Here is a 22,967-nt window from a genome sequence, read left to right as displayed (position 1 = left end):
AGGAAGGTTTTCTTCTCTTTTTTTTTTTATGTGTGGACTGCCACTGCCTTTTATTTGTTAATGAGTCCTCCTTCCTGTCTAAGTGTTTTCTCATTGTGGGTTTTATAGCACTTTGAAGCATGGTCCTAGTGGAGAGCTCTTTAGTTTGTTGGTTTGTCATTAGTTGATTTGGCATTGTGTTAATCCCCTTTTGTTTTTTGTAGTATATGGTTCCAAATTTTGACAGTATCTAACCCTTGATCTCTGTTGAGAGTTGGCTTTTTCATTTTGTATTGTTATAGCTGTTTTAATTTTCCTGAGTCTCCAGTGTTGTTCTTTGTCTAAGATTTTGTAGTTCACTCTGTCAATATTGCGTCCTGTGTTGTAACAGTGCTTGGCTATGGCTGATTTTTCTGGGTACCTGAGCCACTTTGTATTTACATATTCTTTGATTCTTTGTTGTATAGTCCTATCCGTTTTGCTCATGTAAAACTTTCTACAATTGCTTAAAATACTGTACACCATTTCTTTTGTTTTTTGGGTTTTCAAATTGCTTAACCCAACATGCACAGAGTTGGTCCACAGATAGAGCTAGTATTGGAATATTAATGTTTACTATAGTTCCAGATTTACTTAGTGTACTTTTCATGAAATTTGCTAAGCTTTTAACTCTTTCAGCATGGGCTCGGTCCCTGGAACTGACCTCGTAACCATTTTGTGCTTGTTATAGTTTTCTTGCTATAACAATTAAATTAATGAGCATATGTTAACAAAATTTGGCAGATTATCAGTAAACATTACAATGCTTTCATATGCAAAATATCAAATTTTCTTATTAAGTCTTAAGGTATGTAAAGCAATGTTTTTCTCATGCCTTTTTTTTTTTGCACGTTACCTATCTAACATGTAAAGTAATTTTCATTTTAAGATTGAAAATACTTTTATCTAACAGAAAATTTTCAAATTTCACGTGTGAAATCTATAATGTCCAAATAGTTATCAAACCTTTATTAAGAAAAAAAACTTCATATTTTATCTGTAATTTTCAGTCATCAATCTCTGTACGGGTTCGGTAGACTTGACCGATCTCATAACCACTGTAAAAAATTAAGAAATATAAGTTGTCTCTTTCATTCTAGAATAAAAACAAATTATAACACAAAAACATAAATGTTTAGACTAAATATCTTAAATCTCGTAACATTGTGCATTTATATATATTTATTATTTCTATAATATTGACCTTTCAGCCATGCCTGGCTATCAATATAGAAATTACAATGATGTGGCACATGTGCACTCATGATACCATATCCAATAATATAAAACTGACCTTTGGTCTGTACAAAGTAACTTGTCTTGGCTGTGTTTTAGTAAACAGTCACATTTTAATTATTATACATAATATATGTATATAGATTATTGCTATTTTGAAATAAGTTCTTAAACTTATCTTTTAAAACATAAAACAGTAAGTAAAGCAAACATATATTTTCTAGTTACGAACTTTGTATTCAGTTGCTGCTTGACGTAGGTTACTAAGCCTTTTAAAATTTTGGATGTGGAAGATATAAAACAAAATACTTTTTTCTTTAGGTTTTTATATATACAGTTGAATAACCAAAACATAATAAATTACTATATCAATACCATAGAATTCCCCTGTAATTTATCAAGCTTAGTAACTAAGCTGTATTTGGGTGTAAAAAATATGAAATTTGGAGCAGACCAAAGACACAACCTACCTCCTTGAAATTTTGGTTCGAAAGCAAGAAATGACATCCAAACCACTAGGGGAACATTGTGAGCTTCTGATTGGTTATTCATGTCATATATAGAAGTGTATATAAGGGAGCATTTCCAAAAATGGAAATAGGTGGATAGGGTGCCACTGTGTTTGATTTATTACATGAGCAATATCTTAGCAAATAGGAAAGACATACTTATTTTATATTCTAGCTTGTCAATATCAGTAATTTGAGTTTCTAATTTGTACAAAGCTATAGACTTAGTATTTTGACTTCACAAGCATCTAATTTGAACCAGTGCTGCATTCAACAAACCACTGAACACAAAAATTAATGCTTATGTGTTTTTTAAAATTTACTTTTAAATCAAAAAATTATATAATTTTTAGTATATTCTACAGTTTAATACCAAACTTATTGACATAAATTCATGAAATAGTAGTTTCGCCTTTCACCTGTTACCCATCTTTTTGTATATAAAAAATCAGAAATTTTTGTAAATATTTTTACTAAAGATTTGTTGCCAAATTTACTTTACATAATCTAAGTGCGAGGTGATTTTATATTAAGAATAAAAATACTTTTTCCATCTTACAATTTTCAAATTTTCTTTGCTTAACCTCTAAAACATTTTAAATGAACATGAAAAGTTTTTGTTTTTTCAGTAAAATTATATTTTATCTAGTATTTTATTTTCTCTAACACTATAGGGCTTAGTCCATTTGACCAACCTTGTCACCACCATAAAAAATGTGAAACAAATCTAAATTACCTTTTTTTATTTCTAGAGCAACTACAGATTGTAAGAGAAAATTGCAATTATTTATCATAAACAGCCTCAGGCTTGTAACAGTTTGTCTATTTTCATTTAGTTTTATTGTTTTATTGCTCTTTGAATTACATCAAACTACTAAACATGCATAACAAAGCTATAAATCACTCAGTAAGTGCATAGCTCATCTCAAACATAGTATTGAATTATGTAATTCATGAGCAGCTTGTGAATGTACTTGCTGTGAAATTTTTTAAACTTTTTATTATATTTGTGTTACCCAACCTAATAAGTTTCTCATTTTTACATTGTAATTACTTTTATAGCAATAATTAATAAATATACATAATAGACAGGAAATTCAGTACTTATTTATGGTATTTTGTTGTTGTTGTTTTGCCCTCTGTCCCTAATGAAAGTTAACCCTATTTTTTTGTAATTAATTAATAATAATAATATATTTATTTCAAATATGCAATTAAGAACACAAAATGTGAGAACAAGCTAATTTTATTCAGAAATTAGTAAATTTAAATCTTTTTCTATTGGTTATAAGTAATCCAATAGCAAATGTCAGAATTACTGATGTGATAGGAGGGTGTGGCATATGGGTTTGACTTTCTGGTTTATATCTCTTTTAAACAAAGAAGATTGGAAGCTATGAAATTAGATTGTTTTAGCAATGTATACTTTAAATGAGCAATTTATTTTCCACTCAGGACATATGTTTAATAAGAATAAAATGGGCTATTTGGAGTGAACAAGTGTCATGTGACACAAAGGAATGAATATTGAAAATTCTTTTAAAAATAAGATTAAAATATGTATGTAATATTAAAACTTGATTATTAACTAAGTTTCAATGCCAAGTTTTTTGACATACATTGATAATAAAGCAGTTTATTTTAGTTTTAAATGTTACTATGTAAAAAGTTGACACACAATTTTGACCTCACCACCTGTGCACAGAGGATTAACAGAAGATAATGTCTTTGAGAATTTTTCTGGTTTTGAATGTATTGTGATATTAGATTATTTGAGATCCTTCTGATTTTGTAGCTTGTATTTGGGGGAAAGATGGTGGAATTTCTGTCCTGTATTGTATAATTTAATGGGTTTTTTTTTCTTTCACTGACAGTTCAATGGTAGCTGTTTGTTTGAAAGGTTTTCTAGATGAGATTGAGTTCTTATTTAAGTTTTCAGGGTCATAAATTGTGTCAACTCTGTTTTTATAGTTTCATATTATACCTTTCTTTACAGGATTAGGATGGTTAGATCTTAAGTGGAGATAGTGGTGAGTGTGGGTATATTTCCTGTAGATTTCCGTGGATAAGCGGTGTTTATGTCAATTAACGAACACATTGAGGAGGGATAGTTGGTGGTTTTCTTCTATCTGCATCATGAGTTGGTTGTTGGTGTTTTGGTTTTTGACGAGTTGCAGGAAATCTACTGTGGTGTCTGGTTGTATGGCTAGATGGGGAAAGTATCATCAACACAGCATTTCCAGATTATTAGTTTCACTTTTGCTGTTTCTGACATAAAGATATCAATGACAATGGATAAAAGTTTGAAACCAATAGCTAAACCACTGATCTGTTCATAGAAGGTTTTTCCTAGCTGGAAATAGGTGGTGCTGAAGCAGTAAGAAAGAGCTCCAATATTCAATTGGAGGCTTAGGCTTGGGTCATCTTCCAGTTTCTGTGTGTTAAGCGTAAGTAAAGGAGTCCTGTACTGGTATACTTGAAAACCTTATATTGCAGTTAATCAGTTGATTTTCTGAATCGATGGGTATTCTGTTGACGTTTTTGGCGAATGATGTAGAGTTAACAACATTGTCATTTGTAGGTCTGAAAGGTGTAAGAATTGGTAGAGGGTATCAGGTGATTTGATTATAAAGGAAGTCTAGCATTTGTGGTGGGGGTGAATGGAAGATCAGTTCATAAACCTTAGAGACTGTATAGCTGTGGAACTCTGCAGACATTAAGTTTTTATGATAAAATTCAGGAGTGCCAGTGTTTCAATTAGCTTGGTAATCTTCTTTTAAAATGTTATGTTGTCCATCTGAAATATCTGTTGTAACTTGTTGTTATAATCATTCTTATTTAGAAGAATGGTTTTGTTTCGTTTGTCAGTGGGAAGGATTACAATGTTGGAGTCTGTTCTTAGTGATTTGATTGAAGCTTTTTATTTTCCTGATAAGTTTTGTTGGTGTATTTTATGTTGTGTCAAAGCTATCCTGGTTAGACATTGTAGCTCATCACCTTCATTTAGGGCAGTATTTGGGACAATCCTTTCACACGCACCCTATCCCTCCACCCCTTTTTGTTTTGTTATTCCCAAAAATAGTCTGCATGCACAACACTTACAAACAACTGATATTCTTACAGCTGTTGTGACATTAAATCTGCATTTTACAAAATTGGTTGGATGAAGCTTATGGAACTGTAGAGGAATTGCATTGTACTGAGTTTAACAAGGACAATGTTGAAAAGTTGTTTATGGTTATGGTTACCCTCATCTCTAACTTAACTGAATTAGGTTTGGTGATAGCCATGTGGTATTCTTGTAACACATTTTTTGTGTACAACGTTTGTACATTTGAAAAGCTTGCTACATTTCATGTAGATATAATAATAAATTCAAGATTATAGTCAACATTGCTTCTCCAATATAATCAGTCCATTGGACAAACCCCATATAAATTCAGTAAAACAAGCATAAATAATTAATCATTTTTGTTAATATTCAGTTTGTGTTAACGTGCTTGTTGAACCATATATGAACTATTAAAAAAACATTTTTATTTATAAGAGTTATTGTTTAAGTGAGTGAATGTGGAAATATACTTTGTTTGTGCAGTTTTATAACTGAAAGCTATTCTCGTTCTCCACAGATTCCCAAATATAATTGTTATCAGACCTTGAAATTTAAAACTATAAAATTTACTTCCTACCAAAAAAGTTGTTTTCTAATAAATATTAAATTCAGTAAACTTCAAAGAGGGATGTATACTCTCAGAGCTTTAACCACAGACCTTCTAGCACCCACTTGGATGCCTGGTGTAGTGTTTGATATCCAAAAATGGTATCTCAGAGGTCTCCTTAACTGTCTCAAGTCTTATGGGTTAAAAACTTGCTGTAACTTGTCATTATGACCCATGTTTTTTGCATAGCTTTACCCTTTTGCTATGGGTAGATCAAAGTGTGCATGTCACAGTGTTTTAGAGAGTTACCTTCAAAATTTAATTAAACTACTCTATTATCATTGTATGAAAATAAACTTGTCATCAAGATGTGGCTAATAAATCAAATTTTAATAATATATATGTTTTAAATTTTAGTTTTATATATATATATTAAAATATCCTCAATCTCCCCTAGGTCTTCCCTCTTCTCTAATTTATTTACCACTCCTCCAAGAAATACGGAATTTAACATAAATTGCTTACTATAATATATATGTTACTCGAGCAAACCATAATTTTTAGAGACTTCAACATTATTTGTTTACAGAGTCATAAACTAGAAAATCAGACCCACTTGCCACTCCAATATGTCATATTCTTTCTTTCACAAATTGCCAGTAGTTCTCTCTTATATTTTATACAATATTGTTTATAACCAATGGAAAGCCAAAGTTTTAATCTATCAAATGACGTACTATATTACATTGTTTTCTGTGTGGGGTATTGTCTGTTTCATTTTTAGTTTGAAAGTTTCTCTCACTGTGTTTAGATATACAAGCTTAGATAAATTTTTAAAGGCTTTTATACCATAGTTAGAAAGCCTGGTAAAATATGATAGTTATAGGACATTGTTTGCTTTGTATGCATTATTATTCTGTGTTCTTAGGTGCATTGTAAATAAAAATTTAGTGTACTAGTACCATTAGTACAAAAAAAAAGAGGCTTGAATTTCATAAACAGATGAAGAAATAAAAAAAAAGAGGGCACGGATAAGTGCTATATTTCTTATTTCTCATGTACATTCTTTATATATTATTATAAAAGTTACTAAGATGTAAAAATCAGAAACTTGTTAGTTATTATTAATGATTGAAAATTCTTTACGGGGTATGCTTTTGTGTTACGCCATTCAATATGGTAATATGAGCTGCGTGTTCACCGAGTGTTTAAAACTTGTGTGGTGTGATTCTTAGTTAGACATAGGTAAAAGGGCAATAAAATAAAGTATAAGCAAACATAAACTATTGTAGTGTCCTGTTACAATTTTTAGTCATTCTAGAAATTTAAAAAGTGTAATTTTGATTTATTTTGTATTTATTTCATGGTACTTATAAGATCTGTTAAATTGCTCGATTGTGTATAAAGTTAGGGTAGAGAAAATAACAGATAAAATATAAAGTTTTACTGAAAAAGAATGTTTGATATTTATTTAGGTTTTAGAGATTACTCAAATGAAAGAAAAGTATTTTTAATCTTAACATGAAAATCATTTTGCACTTAGTTTAGTCAACACTATGACTCCATATCTTTGTGGACAAATTTTTAGTAAAAATGCTTCATTAAATAATCTGAATTTTATTGTCTACAAAAGACTTCTAATGCTTACTTTAAGCTTGCCAAATTTTTTTAAGGTACACAAAACATATTAAAAGTTATAAAAGGGATACTCTTGTGGTAACTTTGCAGGTTTTAAAGAAAGATCAGTCACATTGACCAAGCTCATGTGGAAGGTATTAGAGAGTGCCAAATCATTAATAAATACAGTGTTTCTACTGCCTTGACAGTGAGCCATACCACATCCAATGCTGTTGCCTCATTTCAGTGGCAGAAACTGTGTAATGTTACAGAAGATAGTACAGTTATATTCAATGCCTTTTTTTAGAACTCTTAAAACTAAGAATAAATAGCATGTCAACTGAGTGTTAGTTTATATTACTGCTAGGAGAAAAACTCGTACCTTGTATATGAAACTTTTTTTTGGTTGTGGTATCTTGTATTTGAATGCAAAAAAGTTTATAAAGTGTAAAGGCAGTGCTGTGTATTTAAATTAATTAAAAGTTAAGTGGCCTCAAGTTATGTAGTACATTGTTCTATCTACAAATATTGTAATGATTAACATCTAAATAAGCACAAATTAAGTAATGAAGAACAAACAAAAGTTTACAAAAATATGAAGTTAATTACCTGATTAGTTTCGACATACACACATTATACTCATGAAAATGACGCACATGGTATGTTGAAACTAGTCAGATAATTAACTTCATATTTTATTTGTTATTATTATTTAAAAAATCAATTTTATATACACCACCTTTCATTTTAAGTTTATTATGTAAATGTATTGAAATTATAGTGAAGGAGTTCTTGATCTTTTACCATATACAATATCCTTGGGAATGATTGTACAGACACATGTATACATAGTGAAAGAGCAGCTGATCTTGAAGTGTAAGTATTATTCTATTATATGTCATTCAAAAACCGTGATAAAAGTATTTATACACACCTGCAAGCTTATTGACATAGCTACAACTTTCTTTGTCTCAAAGTCACACGAGTCTGGTGCTTAATTGGTTTCATGTGGCATAAACAGATTACCACTGGAAATTATACCAATCCATTGCAGGTTAACCCCTAGCTATTAGCTGGTACTAGTTTTACAGACTGAAGCAAATTTTGGGTTGTGTCTACTAGAACACAATAGCTTAGTGTGAGTGAGCTTTGAACCCATATTCTTTTTATTACAAGTTCAAATTGTTAAACATTAGGCTACACCTCCCATTTATTTATATAACTATATAAATAAAAGAGAGTGAGTATATAATTGTAACACACACACACACAATTACTATACAGAAATGTCATAAATCAACTGCTAATAAAGTTACTTTACTATTAAAATCATTTGCCTTTCATAAAATGTTATAACAAAGTAATGGAGTATAGCATAGCTGTGTCTGTAGCTATGAATATCACCTCATACATTGGCTTCAAGTGTGCAAGAATGCAGAATGTTTTGTTAATTTAAATGACCAAATTCATTTATGAAATAATACTTAGTATTTACAAACCCAGTGTACTGTTGCTGAAATGAGCATTGTATTTTGCCATTTTATGTACATAAGTAACTAGTGTAAAATTTTGCACAAATAAGGGATGTATTCATTTTCTGGTGGACCCTTTAACCTCAGAAACGAAAGGGTCCAAATAACTCTTAGGCCTTTTTTTAATGTCAAGTTTTGTATTGTAGGTCAAGAACCAGAATTTTAGCTCAAGAAAAATCACAGTGTGAAGAATCTCTTGTGGTGTACGAACAGCCTGACAGAGCTGGTGACACTGTGACAGACAAAAGGCAAATCCCTGTAGAGAACATCAACGAATGTTCAGCCCCTAAAAAACAGAAAAACAATCCTGAAGGTAAGAAGTCATTTACTTTATAGCATAAAATATATTTTAAAATATATAAAACCATAGAACTTGTTTACATAATATATGGATTTCACTAACTTCTTAATCTTATGGATTTGTTAAAACTTTTTGTGGAATAGACTTCTGGCATAAAGTTTGAAAAAAAAATGGAAATTGAAAAGCTTACTCTTAATTTTTCATGTGTTACACTTCACAGAGAAATAAGAACCATGGAAGTTTTTCTTTTCAGGATTGTTTGTTGAAAAGTTGCTAATACACTTGTTTTCAGGGAAGTGAAGTATAATGTATGTAGCTTACAGTGGAAGTTTTGTTGCTTTGTTATGTGGAAAACTTACTAAATTTTGTGGGGACATTTTTATTTAAAAAAAGATTTTGTGAGTGACTGGTCTTGCTATTGAAGCAGGTCAAACAGGTGAGAAATTGATGCTTTACAGAGGACTGTTAGCCTAGGTTTCCCTTTTGATGGACAGTATATAATGTGGGTACACCAGCATGTTGGAAAAGCATTTTCATTTATTGAGCAATTTTGGATGTTGTAATATGGGAAATATTCAAGCATGATAACATACCTCAAGATGAATAATAACAATTATTCTAAACCTTTTGTCCCTCCTTTCTGCCTTGTAATGATGTTTGTCATTGAATATTTATCAAAGCTCTCACAGTGCTCTTCTTCTTCTTCTCAGCAATGTTCCTATCTGATATGCACAATGATCTTTGTTTTTAAGAGTGGGTATGTCAGCTAGCCATTTCTAAAAGATGTTGGTTTGTGTGTTTATGCTGTTTTTCCTTTGGCAAAAAGAGATTGCACTACTATTGTGTATTACAACTTTGTAGCTCTTTTTGTAACCTTCTATTTCATATTTTCCAGATTATGATGTGTTAGTTTGACCTACTAATAGTTTAAGTTCACAACCTGAAACTAGTAAATAAAAAATTTTATAACACTTGTTGATTGAAACTTTCCTAATAATATGAAGCTTCTGTGCTGGAGTATGATTTTTATTTTGTTGTTGTTCTTTTGTTTTAGGTGCATACGTGTGTCCTAGTTAAAATAATTCAGGAACACATAAAAGAAATTTTGTTAGAACTTTTTTGCATTGTTGAACATCTACAAATCTTTTTTTCTTCCTTTATTACATAACATTTGTTGTGTTTGATATTTTTCATCAACAAAAGGGTAAGTTTTTTCAACTAAAATTCCTTTTCTGTTCATATTTTACAAAACACAAAATTTTTTAAAATAAAAATTTGCTTAAAGAAACAGACTATTACCAACATTTTGATTTTGCTGAACATAAATTTTTTTCTTTCTTTTTTGTAAAACATTTGTGCAGTTTACTACAGCAAATAAATACATTTTACCTATTTAAATCTTTATTTTCAGTTTCTATGTACCAAAATAATATTTAAAATCATCTTTTATTTACTTTAAGAAGCTTTTGTTTTTTAATCATCAACAGAAACAATTGTTTTTGGCCATTTTTTGTAGAGTGGTCTCCTAGATCATTGTAAGGAAGAAAGTCACTGTTTTACACAGTTCATAAGGTCAAATAAAGTGTGCATCCCTCACATGAAATTTGTATAACTGAAATAATCAAACACAATGATTACAATTAGTTGATTATTTTTGCAAGTTGTGAACTAATCAATTAAGCTGAACAACCTTGAAGTTATCAAAAATAATAATGAGAAATCATAATGGCAACATTTCTATTACTTGGATAGTTGAAATAAAGAAAACAGTAATTCCAAAATATACTTACCTCTGCTGATACTATAGTTATTTCTCGATTTCCAGTGTTTCCACTCAAATGCCCTCGGCAAATTCTGATTTGCAAAATTCTCCACCAACTTCAATGTGCTCTCCATCTAGGTATTGTATCTAAGCACCTTATTCAGATAATGTAATCACTTTTTTTTTTGACAAAGCATTTGGCACGGGTTTCTATGAACAGGAGTGTTGTGATTATTCACAATTTACAATTTACTTTGCAACTTTGAATGTAGTTGGCATTACCACAGTTATATCTTTGTTTATACTTATAAATTACTTTAACAAAAATAAATAAATAAAATACATACCAACAAATATGAATTCCTGTGTTAATGTTTCTACTACAAAGGCCAACCAGACCTCTTCTCTTCCACCTTTGCTATCTGATGTTTGTCAACGGTCAGGGCAGGGGTCACTCTCAGTCAAAGTTGTCCGTGATGAAGACGTATATACAGACCAAGGGTGTCTCTCTGAGGAGTTCTGAGGCAACCTTTGCAAATGACCCAGGACCAGCTGGGGAGAATTTAGACTCACTTTTTCAGCTTCTTCTTTTACTAGTTGGCCTAAATGAGGATCATCTTGATCAGCCACCTCCAGTCCCTTTTCTTCAGTTGGTTACTTAGGTTTGTGAGGTTTTGGGGGTCTCTACTATTGCATTTGACTCTATTCCTTCCTTGTTGGCAGAAAAGATGGCAAGTGACTACTTGGTTTTTCCTCCTTCTGATATTGCTGTTCATTCTGGGAAAATTGCCGCTCAGTTATGTGATGGGATAGCTATGCCTTGTTCCCCACGTTTACTGGAACAGCATGCTTTTGCTTATCACCATCAGGAGGAGGTATATTCAGTTTTTCAACAGCTGGACCCCTTTTGGACATGTGGGGGCCTAGTTTGGAACTTGTGATCACTTTAAACAGATCGTAGTTTTCTCAGGTTCATCTTACTCTCACGACTGTCCTGAAGTATTTATCTTCAATCCAACTTTTGTCGGAAGCCTATCAACATTTCCCTCAGCAACCTAAGGATGAGTGGGAATTTTGCTTATGTCTACCTCAGTCAGATTATCTTCTTCAGTTTTTCTCTGGTTTCCTGGCTGGTTTGTTGATTGGATTTATCAGGTAGAGACACTTTGTTAAAAAGTATTGGTTTATCGTCCTCTGCCCTCAGGGAGGTATGGAAAGCTCCATTTCTCTGACCTATATTTGCGGGAGTTCCAGAGGCATTAGAATCATGAATTGATTCAACTCCTTTACATTCTTCTGTATCATTGTTGGCTTTTCACCTTTCTGGTGCTAATTTTGGAGTGTCAGCTCATAGTGTTTCCCAACCCCTTCCTTTGATTCCCAGAACTGTTGGTTCCCATAATAGTCTGTCCGTATTCTCAAGGATCTTTGGCTCAGGCACACCATCAACAATGGTGTGGTGACTATCCCATGGGCAGATGAGCATTGGGAGCATGATTACATTACTTTCTGGACATCTGGAGTTCTTTCACCAGGGATTTATGGATACTCCATGTTCTGGCTTCAGGGTTGGTCATTCAATTTACAGATTTGTGCACAAGGGTCATGTGCTACAGTTCAGAGCTCTACCTTTTGGTCTTTCATCAGCACCTTATGTCTTCTGAAGAATTGTTTGAGCTTTTTCTCATCATCTACATTCCTTGGGCCTGTGCACACATCAATATGTAGACGACTGGCTCCTTCTGGCACCATCCTGTCAATTAGCAGAACAACACTCTCAGATTCTCCTTTTAGAAGCCACAAAAGCAGGCTACCTTATCAGACTGAAGAAATCTATTCTGTCACCAATGCAATATCACATCCATCTGGGTGTGTTTTTCAATACTCAAGTCATGCTCAACCAACCCCTATCAGGTTTCAAGCCATGGAAAGAGCTGTCAGGCTTTTACTTATGTCTTCTTCTACAACTGCATAGATATTTCTCTCTTTTGTGGATGTGAGCATCCCTCAAGCTTCTCATTCCTTTGAAACGAGCACATGTGAGGTCCTTTCAGTGGTCACTGCATGACCAATGGATCATGCATTCCGATCCTTTGGGTCATCCTGTATCGTTACCCAGGATCAATATTGTCAATTATGAGTGGTGGTTGGATCGGAACAACACTACTATTGGGGTACCCATTCCACCACCTCATCCCGAGATCCATCTGTTCACAGACGCATCTCTTCAGGAATAGAGAGTTTATCTTCAAGGTCAGGCATTCCAGGGTATTTGGATAAAAGATGAGTCTACCCTCCATATCAATATTCTTCAACTTGTTACATTACACTGGGCAATGTTTCTAGGTCTATCTCTCTTGAAGGGAAAAACTGTTGTGATGCATTCCAACATTTCCATGGTGGTATCTTAGATTTCTCGTCAAGGAGGCACACATTCTCAAGACCTTGGATCTTCTCTACTAGGCTCATTCCCATAGTATCAGTCTTTTAGCATGTCATATTTCAGTAGTGATGAATTTAATTGTAGATCACTTGTCTTGACCCAATCAGATTCTTCCGACAAAATGGATGCTACATCACAAGGTTTTTCAATGGATTTGATCACATTTCTGATCTCCAACGATCAATGCCTTTCTGACTGATTGGAATTCTCAACTGAAGTTGTTATGATACCTCATCCTCAAGCATTGGCAGTAGATGAGTTCAGTCAGGACTGGACAATTTTACATCTGTATGCCTTTCCCCTGATTCGGCTTTTGCCCAGGGTTCTGACTATGGTTCGCTCCACTCTGTTGAGTTCTCTTGGTTGCACCACATTGGCCAGGTCAAATGTGATTTCCGCTTCTTCAGTGTCTGCAGGAATGTCCACCTCTACCTCTTCCACATTGGCAGTCTCCATTGAGACAACCTCAATCAGACATTCTCCACCCAGATGTTTGGAAACTCATCTTTATGCCTGGAAATTGTACAGTACTTTGCACAACATAAGGGTTTAACTGCTAAGGTTTCTCTGTATATAAATAAATCTCTCCATAGGCCAACCACAGCAGTTTATCAATGGAAATGGAATACTTATCGTCAGTGCTGTATTAAAAGAAATTTAAACCCTCTTCAACCTAAAGTATCTACCATATCCTGTTTTATGACTTGGGTATTTGAGAGGGGTCTTGCTTCGTCTACGGTGGCTTTATATAAGGTATCCTTATCCGCTATTTTTCTGTATTCCAAATATCGGAAGGTTTTTGAATCCTCAGTACTATCAGGTCTACTCAAATCCTTTTGTAATTTTCAACCCAAATGACCTTTTCAATTACCGATTTGGGATTTTACAGTTGTTTTACATGCATTGTCTCATCCTCCCTTTAAGCCCTTAGCTTCATGTTTTTTGTTTCACCTTTCTCTTAAATTGTATTTTTTGTTGTTGTTAGTTTGGACATCATCGGTCAGAGTTGTTTGCAATCCATGTACATCGGGTTCTTTATCATTCCAAATTTGTCATGCTTTACCCCAATAGGTCTTTACTTCCCAAGACTGGCAGTTAGGGAAGGGGAAAGATCCTTCTCACTAATCCATTTGCCAGCCATTTCTCACTTTTATGACTGCTCCAATCCTGATTGTTTGTTATGTCATGTTAGGACCCTCAAGTGTTATGTGGCTCATACTAAATAAATTTGATTGTTCATTCATTGAAATCCTTCTATTTCCTGTGACTTATCTCCCATTACCCTAATGAGGTGACTTTGTAAATTGATTCACATGATCTATAATAGATTATCATTACAGGAGAGGAATCTTTTGCATGTCACATCTCACCAGATCTTTCATATCTCTATGTTAGCAGCTGCACGGTTGAATTGCCATTTGGAGACATTTTGCGGACTGGTATGTGGATTACTCCTAATACTTTCCTATCTCATTGCGTATATAATATGGTAGTTTCCTTTTCTGAGGGTTTTTGATCACCCCCTGTAGCTATTTTGACCACATCTGTTAGATTTTAACCAGAGGTGAATATTTTCTTCAATCATATTCTGTTTTATTTCCAGGGTCCCTTTATTTTTCACTGGATCCCATTCTGTGGCGAGTGTTGCCCATGCAGGTATGCTTTCTCTTTTCAGTTTCACACTAGCAACCAATTTCACTATAATTATCACAGGTAGCAACAGGCTATTGAAATGGAGTGTTCCATAAGACTTACCAGATGGTATTACCTTATTATTATGGACCGCCACTCCTGGACTATCATGAGTAAAGCTAAAGGGGGATCCTGCCCGTCCCTGCTGATCTTCAGGTTGAATAAATTGGGGTCAGTTTTCTTTCAAAAATGTAGGTAACTTGGTTCAATTATTGTACAGTTTCCAGAGTACTGTTCCTCAAAATTTCCCAACACGTATTACCCCCAGAATTTATTAGTGGAGCTCAAGAGTCCTTACCACCTCCAGTTGCTGGGGTGGTGGACAGAGACTTTTCCTCCAAAGTGTTTGAGTGTGTTCGGGTCCATGGATGCTTTTCCCAGATGTCAGAAAGATTGCCACCAACCTCCACAGGAGCCTACTCATAATTCTGGTTCAGATTTAACATGAAGCTATCCAGTTGGGGGATGCATGGCCCTTCTCTTTTATCAATGTCGGTTTTGTATATTGTTCATGGAAGGAAGTCCACTATCTCCTCATAATACCAAATGTCAAGTCGCACCATCCTAGATCCTTGGTTGAGCACAGATTCCATGTCTTCTCCATAATTCCATGGGCAAGTGGAATACTCCTTGCTCACTTAGTTGGGGAGTGAGAATGAAGGTTCATAATTCCAGACCGGATGAGTTCTGTTCCTTTGTTGAGTACGGTATAAACAATCTCATTATTCTGAGCCCGGGGTGTTGCCTTTTGGACTTCGATGCTGCTTACTTTCTCGTCTTGATTCCATGGTGCAATATGCATCACTCTGTGGCTACAGGGTGTGATCCAATCAAAAGTGTGTATGTGTGTGTGTGTGTATATATATATATACAATAGCCTTAGCTACCAACGTACTATGACCCCTTAATTCCAACCCCTAGTTGTGGAACCTTGACTATCTGGTTGGGGCTGGCCTATACTGACAATTACTTATATTCTATTCCACCTTTGAGATAGGAACTGAGTCCCAGGTGAAGAGCATACCTGCTCTGGATGTAGTGCGGGTTCCCCACTCTTGTACCATCTTTATCTTGGTACACTCCTCTTCTATACAGACACCTTCTGTGTGGTTCATACCTGCACTGGCCCCTCCACCTTCTCAACGTGGGATTCTTGCTATAGTATCACTGGAGATAAGTATGTTTTGTACTCTTGTACCATCTTTATCTTGGTACACTCCTGTTCTATACAGACACATTCTGTATGGTTCATGCCTGCACTGGCTTCTTCACCTTCTCAATGTGGGATTCTAGCTATAGTATCAGTGGAGGTAAGTATGTTTTGGAAGTTAACATTTTCCTAAACTGCAAATATATTTCCAATAATACTTACCTCTGCTGACACTCTTCTGCTTTACCTCCCCACTAAAAGTCAGATTATGTCTCAAAAAAGTGATTACATTATCTGAATGAGGTGCTAATATACAGTACCTAAATAGAGGGCGCATTGAAGTTCGTGGAGAATTCTGCAAATTAAACTTTGCCAAGAGCAGTCAAGTGGGGTATAAAAGACTGGAGCAAGCATTTTCAATGTTTAGATGGGCAAAGAGTGGAAACTCTGGAGATTGAGAAATAGCTATAGTATCAGCAGAGGTAAGTATTATTGGAAATACATTTTCAATTTAGGAAAATGTTGACTAACCATGAAAACTAATTTCAATTAGTTGATTATTTTCATAACTTAATCGTAATAATAAACAATCAGAAAATATGAAAATAATTTAATTACATTTTGCATGTGAATGCAGTACCATCTATTGTCCAAGAAGCCAGTTGATGGGCTTTCTATTTTCAAGAATTCAGACATGCATAATCTTGAATCTTTGGTTGAGATGTCACTATCAACATCTATTAAATTTACCAGGTAGTGATTGGAACTCAGTTTGGCAGCCAGTTCTTTTTGAATTAAATCTGAAATTTGACCAATAATTTCTGCACGTAGCATGTTATTATCACATGTTAGGTTGATGTCAATAGTCTTTTTTTTATGCAGAACAATCAATGTACCAAATTTTGAAAATGTAAATTATTCATTTGCAATACAGTGTACAGTGTTAAGTTTTATTTTAATTGCCTTGTAACATCTTCTGTAGAAAGTGCTATTTGTGTTTATGATAATCTAGAAGGTAGTGAAATGGTGTGGCCGACTTGTCTGGGTGTATGTCTGTTAAAGATGCAATTTTTTTCTGCCATTCGTTCTTCTGATTCCTTACAAAATGTGTTTAACATACATTCTTTAACATTGTCAAACTTAAGCCAGGAAAAATGTTTCAGGCACTATTAATTGAACTTATTTGTTCTTTTTCTACTCTCCATCAGTTGTGAACAGGTGGTATCTAGCCAAACATCTTTTAAAGTTTCCTGCTCACTTTCATCTTTTAGTATATCCTCATTGCTCTTTTCTTATAAAGAAGCCAACATATTCTTTTAAATTTTGGATTCTCTAGACCAACTGTGAGATTTATTTAATTTTCTTCTTTTGAAAGCTTTCCAGTCACATGAAAATAAGTTATTTTATTTATCTGGTTTTGAGACAGAAAATATACCCTATCAAATGAAAAGGTTTCTAACTGTCTGGAAATGAGTAGAGATTACATTGATAAATCACAAGCATTTGATGGTAGAATTTGTTTTTAATGTGTAATTAAAAGTGAGTGAAATACACTACAACTGAGCTATAAGAGTTTTATTTGAAAAAAAGTTTTGTACTTTGAGCTACACAAAATTTACATTTTTATAGTACATTTTTAGGAATTTCTAATCATGCACGTACATATAAAGTACAAGTTATGTTCACAAGTGCAGTTTTTTAGTTGTGTATGGTCACACCCTAGAGCTCTGCTCTGTAAAAAAAATAATACAATTTGAGTTAGTAATTGTATATATTTTCTTTGTTGCTTGCCTAAAATCTTGTATACGTATTAATCAATGTTTTTAATAAAAGTAATTTTCTGTGTTATTCTATTGATGGTACAAATAGTTTTCTTCTTTCTACATTTTGCTTACATATACAATCAAAATAAATTGAAAATATGAAGAAATAAATAAAACTAGGTATTTTTTGCATTATTGATAAGGAAAATCCATTTTCTATATCCAGCAAGTTATAAGCTGTTTTATGTTCATCAGTATATTTCTTTGTAATTTTCTTGTGTTTTTTGCTTTGACCTTTAAAGTAGTTAGGTAACTGTGAAAAAAGTATGTAAATAACATATGATCAGTGTCAGGTTTTATATAGGGCTGTGAGTTGTTGGCGATAAAGTTCAACAATAAACGGATAGCACTACACTTCACTTGTTTTAAAATACTATATATACAAAACAAGTCAAATGTATATACAAAAATTTGTTACACTATTGTTTACCACAGTTGTATCCAGAGCTTTAAATAATTGTCTCCCTTTTGTTTCTTGCCAGCACCATCTTTGTAGTTTCCTCCCACTGCTTTATTTTGAAATTTCTGCTGTTGCTTGTTGGTGACAGACTTACACTCACTTGCAATATGCCCCATTTTATAACAAATGTAGCATCTCTTCTCCCTTTTGTCAGTTGAGTTCTTGTCACCTTTGGTGTCCTGTTTCTGATCAGCCATCCTTGGTTTCAACTTTAACTGGTTATTCTTGGATTTGCCAGTTTTACTCCTTCCATGGGTGTTCATGTACTGCTCTGCCAGCTTGATCATCTCATTCACATCTTTTGGTGCTCTCTCCTTTAGGAACTGTGACTTGTCAGTTGAGCATGTGATCATAAACTGTTCATGTATTAGTAGATCTGCCAGTCCTTCAATATTTTCACTTTTGGCCATGTCAGTCTGCCTTGTGAAGTATCGCCATAGATGTGCCACAAACTGAAATACAGTTTTTCCAGTGTAAGGTTTGACTTTTCTGAGCTTCCAGTGAAAACTTTCCTTGGTAAGTTCATAACATTTCAACAAGGCCACTTTAACTTGTCATAATCCATGGCATCTTCTGATGTCATGCCTGCATACACTTGTGGTCTTAGCATAAGTAAATATCATCAAGTGTGCTGTTTGGTAAACAAGTAGTGCAGTTTATATTGTGTGGTTTATTAGAAGGCAAATGAAAAAAATAGATGTTTGTGTCTTATGATGTTACAGTTTTAAAAAATTGATACATTGAACAGAAAACACTTTAAGTCAATTTTGTCAAACAACCTAAATGAGAGAACTTTTTTTAGGTATTTTGGAAGTGTTTAAAAATAATAGGAGTCAGCCAAGTGCCACAATTGATCCACCCAGCACCTCAGCCTTGAATGAAACTGTTTCTCCATCTAGTGGTAGTAAAGTTAAACTTTCTACTTTAACAAAAAATCATAGTACAAGAACTTGTTCGAAAGCAGAGTTTGGGGTTGAGCGGCAACTTCCAGCACCAGAACAGTGGTTACCACCTTCCACTTCTAGATATTCTTATAAGGTAGAAAAAGTTACTTCTGCTTCACAACTGGAAACAGTGATTAAAAAGAAACCTTGCAGACCCCATAAAGTTACTTCCACATTGACTGTGAACTCTCCAGTTGTCACAGCTAACTTTTATTCTGAAGACAAACCTAAAGCTACCTCTTCAGGAACAAAAGGTGAGTTATAAAAAGTAGAAGTAGAAAAATAATTTTTCTTCTGTATGTTAATTATATGGTGACACTTCAAATAAACATATAACTAGTAAGTTACGTGAAATTAGATTAGTTTTTAATAAAGTTGAAGGAAAATTTCTACACAAAATATTACTTGTAGGAAATCAGATATACAGCATATATCAGACCAAATGTTTAAAGCAGTTCAAGTATTTTTTTTTCTAGTCTTGATAATTTCTAAACATTGCAATATCTTATGTACAATTGAATATGCACTCATGTGCTTGGTATCAAATTTCCATTGCAAAAATGACACTTTATATGTACAGGTACATCATAAATTTTCTGGCACTCTTGGTTCCAGAGCTTTGCCGGACCAACAGAGGTTGCGTAATAATAATTCAACAATACACCTCTGACCCAATAATTATACTTTGCTTCTTTATATCGTAAACAATTGACAAACCAATACCATACATATCACACAGTTTCTGCATGGAAATGCCACGGTTGAGTTGTTTCAGTAGTTCTACCTTGTCTTGTATCGATATGGACTTGTGCTTATGCTTGACACTACGACTGACACTTGGACCTTGTATAGAAACCATAGCTAGGGTTAAATGTAAGCAAAATAAACTAACAATCGCACAAAACTGAGGGATCACCACCACCAACTGCAGATGTAAACAATTAACTCTTTCGGCATGGAGGCACATGATACCATCTTTAAATTCTATCTGTTGACATAAATAAAAAATTTAATTAAACAACTTTCTTTAAATATTTTTTAAGAAAAATTGTTATTTTCAAGTACGTTATATTTTGAATTTTCATACACTATTATCAACATTCTGTGTTGTAAAAAAATTGAAACTAAATATTTGTATCTTGTTAAATTACATATTCTGTCAACATTCATGAAACAATTCAAGCTGTTTGATCCACTAGTTTAATATTTATAAGAAAATTTTCACAAGAGTGATGTACCTACTTAAAATGTAAGTAGCCCATCCTGAGAGTGTGCACCACAAGCAATGCCATATGTGGCTGCCCTTTGAACTAGTCTGGCGGTCGCAGGAATTTCAAGTGCGCTCTCGTAATTTTGTCCAGATTAAAGGAGGTGCGAGGTGCAAACCATCAGTTGCCGAAAAGTTGGTGGTATGTAATGTATTTGGGTTTTCATATAGTGAAACTAGCTTGTGTCAGATTTTTGTAGTAGTCATAGTTAAGTTTATGTTTTACTTCCAATATATTAGAATAGGTACACGAAATAGACAACATTCTTTGAAAACATATTAATCAGAATGACAATGTGAATATTATTATCTGCTATTAGTTTGAAAGTTTAAGGTCAAAGTCCATGCCAAAAGTTACTTTTCAGATACATTTTGATGCATATGAACTCTTCATTACTATTTTTTTCTTTTAATTCTCTTACAACTCCATAGGAAGCTAGAGATATAACTGTAGCTGCTGGAGAAACAAGTTTTATATCACAGTGCCTTTGAAAGTTAATTAAATGCAAATAATTTGTTATACCTTTTTTTCTTTTCTTTTCTATATGTCTAATATAAATTGGATGGTGTTTATTAGATATTCTATTAATACATGTTTGTTTGTTTTTTCTAGTTTTTAGATTTAAAAGTTAGGTGTATCTGTGATAATATGAAATATTAGTTTCGAATTTTTTATTGCTATCAAGCAAATTTGCAGGCATAATGACCATTAAGATTTTTGTCAAATACTAAAAAAGATACTTGCATCAAAGAATAATTATTTCTGTCAGTATTAAAGAGGCCAACATTTGCTGATGAATGCAGTGTGTCTCTGCTGTGCAATCCCAGCATGGCTCATTTTAATTCCAGAAAAATCATGAAAAACTTAAAACTGTCTATATCTTATTTAGAACCTGCAAGAAGGTACCTTTATACCAAATCCCATGGAAATTGGCTGAAGTACAGCAGAGTAACTGTCAAAAAAAACACCAACTAGAATTATGCTTTTTGTGGCTTCTTGACCCCCCTGTTATTACATAAAATGTGCAAGTACACCACTTTTGTTTGTCAATGTGTGGCATCTATAGAAAAGTGTCCATGTAGATTGATCAAAATATGGTTGAATAATTGGCCCAAAACCCCAGAATTAGGCTTTTTTGTGTAAAATGTGACCCACCCACCCCAAAAAAAAGACTCAAAATGGACAAATCCAACTTTCTTTCTTTTTTTTCTTTTTTTTGTACTTCAATGTGTTGGGCACATGAAAATTTATATTTGTGCTAATTTTCATTTTGCTTGCTGCAAGTATGACTGCACAGGAGCTCAAAATGTACATTTTTGGGTTGTTTGACCTTTGACCCCATAAAATCTTTTAAACAGTTTAAATCAAAAATATGAAAATGGAATCTGGGTACGTTGAACCCTACCAAGTTTCAAGTCAATCAGCCATGAAATAAGGAATGGCAGTCAATTGAAAAGTGTTTGGAAAAGAAACAATAATAAAACAGTGTCTCTCTGCAAAGACATAAAAATTGTGAGCAATGGGTGTCGGGCACATGCTAAGTTGTGGAAGATGTCAAGATCACATGGCCTCCTATTGCTTTGTTGCTCTTCTTAGGAAATGACAATCAGCTCATGATTTTAGCTAAAATGGCTTACAGCATATCTTAATTTATTATTTAACTTTTCAGTTTCCATTTTTACTATATTTATATTATGAACATGCAATAAGATCGTCACATACATAAAAGAGCATTTGTCAAGTATTCTTTCAGGATTTCAGCTTCTATATGATTTTAAAATCAGGAGAAGGTTTTTATAACTGTGTGGGGAATTACTGCTCAAAATAGCAATCACAAGTCAGAAAGATCAACTCGATTTATGAATATAAAAAGTTATTGAACAGACAATACAAAATGTGATGTTTCACTCTCAGACACTCAAGCAAGATTACAATATTTGTTTTTTTTTCTTGTTATGCTTTTGATTTTTTCTTCATCTTTTCTGCTTAGATGAACAAACTTGGTTATCACTTTTCACTGACAATCCTTGCCAATCATGTGTAATGTAGGTCCTATATTTATGTATACATTCAGAAGTTAATATTGTCAAAATTTTCATTGATGTGGGAAGAGAACGTAGAAATTAATAAAAAAAAAAGTTATGTTCTTTCAAACATCTGGAAATTTTTACATAATATTTGTGGTTGCAACATGCATTATAAGTATAAGTTTCAAAAACATCAAACTCTAGAGTTCCCCTTCCTACCCTTCTGATCTAATTATTATATTTGGCTTTGGTAATTCAATTTACATATAAAATACAGTAATTTGGCACAATAATAAGTTTTGTTCTTAATACACAGTATTTATGTTGTGTGATTATGTTACTTGTAGTCCTGAAATATATATGCAACAACATATATAAACATAAATTTTATTAAGACATTTATAAAAAAAATTTTTTAATTTTATTACTTTCTTCACATACACCGTCCTTTCTTTGTCGTCGTACCACCGTACGTAACTATTCGGAGTAATTAGTCTCCGTTATTAGTAGACTTTAAGTTTTTCCG

General features: G+C 33.3%; 1 protein-coding gene across 4 annotated transcripts in view; it reads left to right on the top strand.

Moving 5' to 3' along the window:
- LOC106463160 (E3 ubiquitin-protein ligase TRIP12-like) overlaps window positions 1-22,967 on the top strand; it is a 125,515-nt gene that overhangs the window by 19,347 nt on the left and 83,201 nt on the right. For 3 of the 4 annotated variants that reach the window (XM_013923159.2, XM_013923157.2, XM_013923158.2), the window contains exons 3-4: window positions 8,718-8,884; window positions 19,005-19,400. In XM_013923159.2, coding sequence (XP_013778613.1) covers window positions 8,718-8,884; window positions 19,005-19,400 — 563 coding nt within the window. Of the gene's footprint in view, window positions 1-7,850; window positions 7,916-8,717; window positions 8,885-19,004; window positions 19,401-22,967 lie in introns of those variants that run through there. The other variant, XM_022390588.1, reaches the window with a different exon arrangement.

The sequence above is a fragment of the Limulus polyphemus genome, unplaced genomic scaffold (genome assembly GCF_000517525.1).
Source record: "Limulus polyphemus unplaced genomic scaffold, Limulus_polyphemus-2.1.2 Scaffold1339, whole genome shotgun sequence".
NCBI classification, from domain to species: domain Eukaryota; kingdom Metazoa; phylum Arthropoda; class Merostomata; order Xiphosura; family Limulidae; genus Limulus; species Limulus polyphemus.
This window is presented reverse-complemented; position numbering and strand designations above follow the sequence as displayed.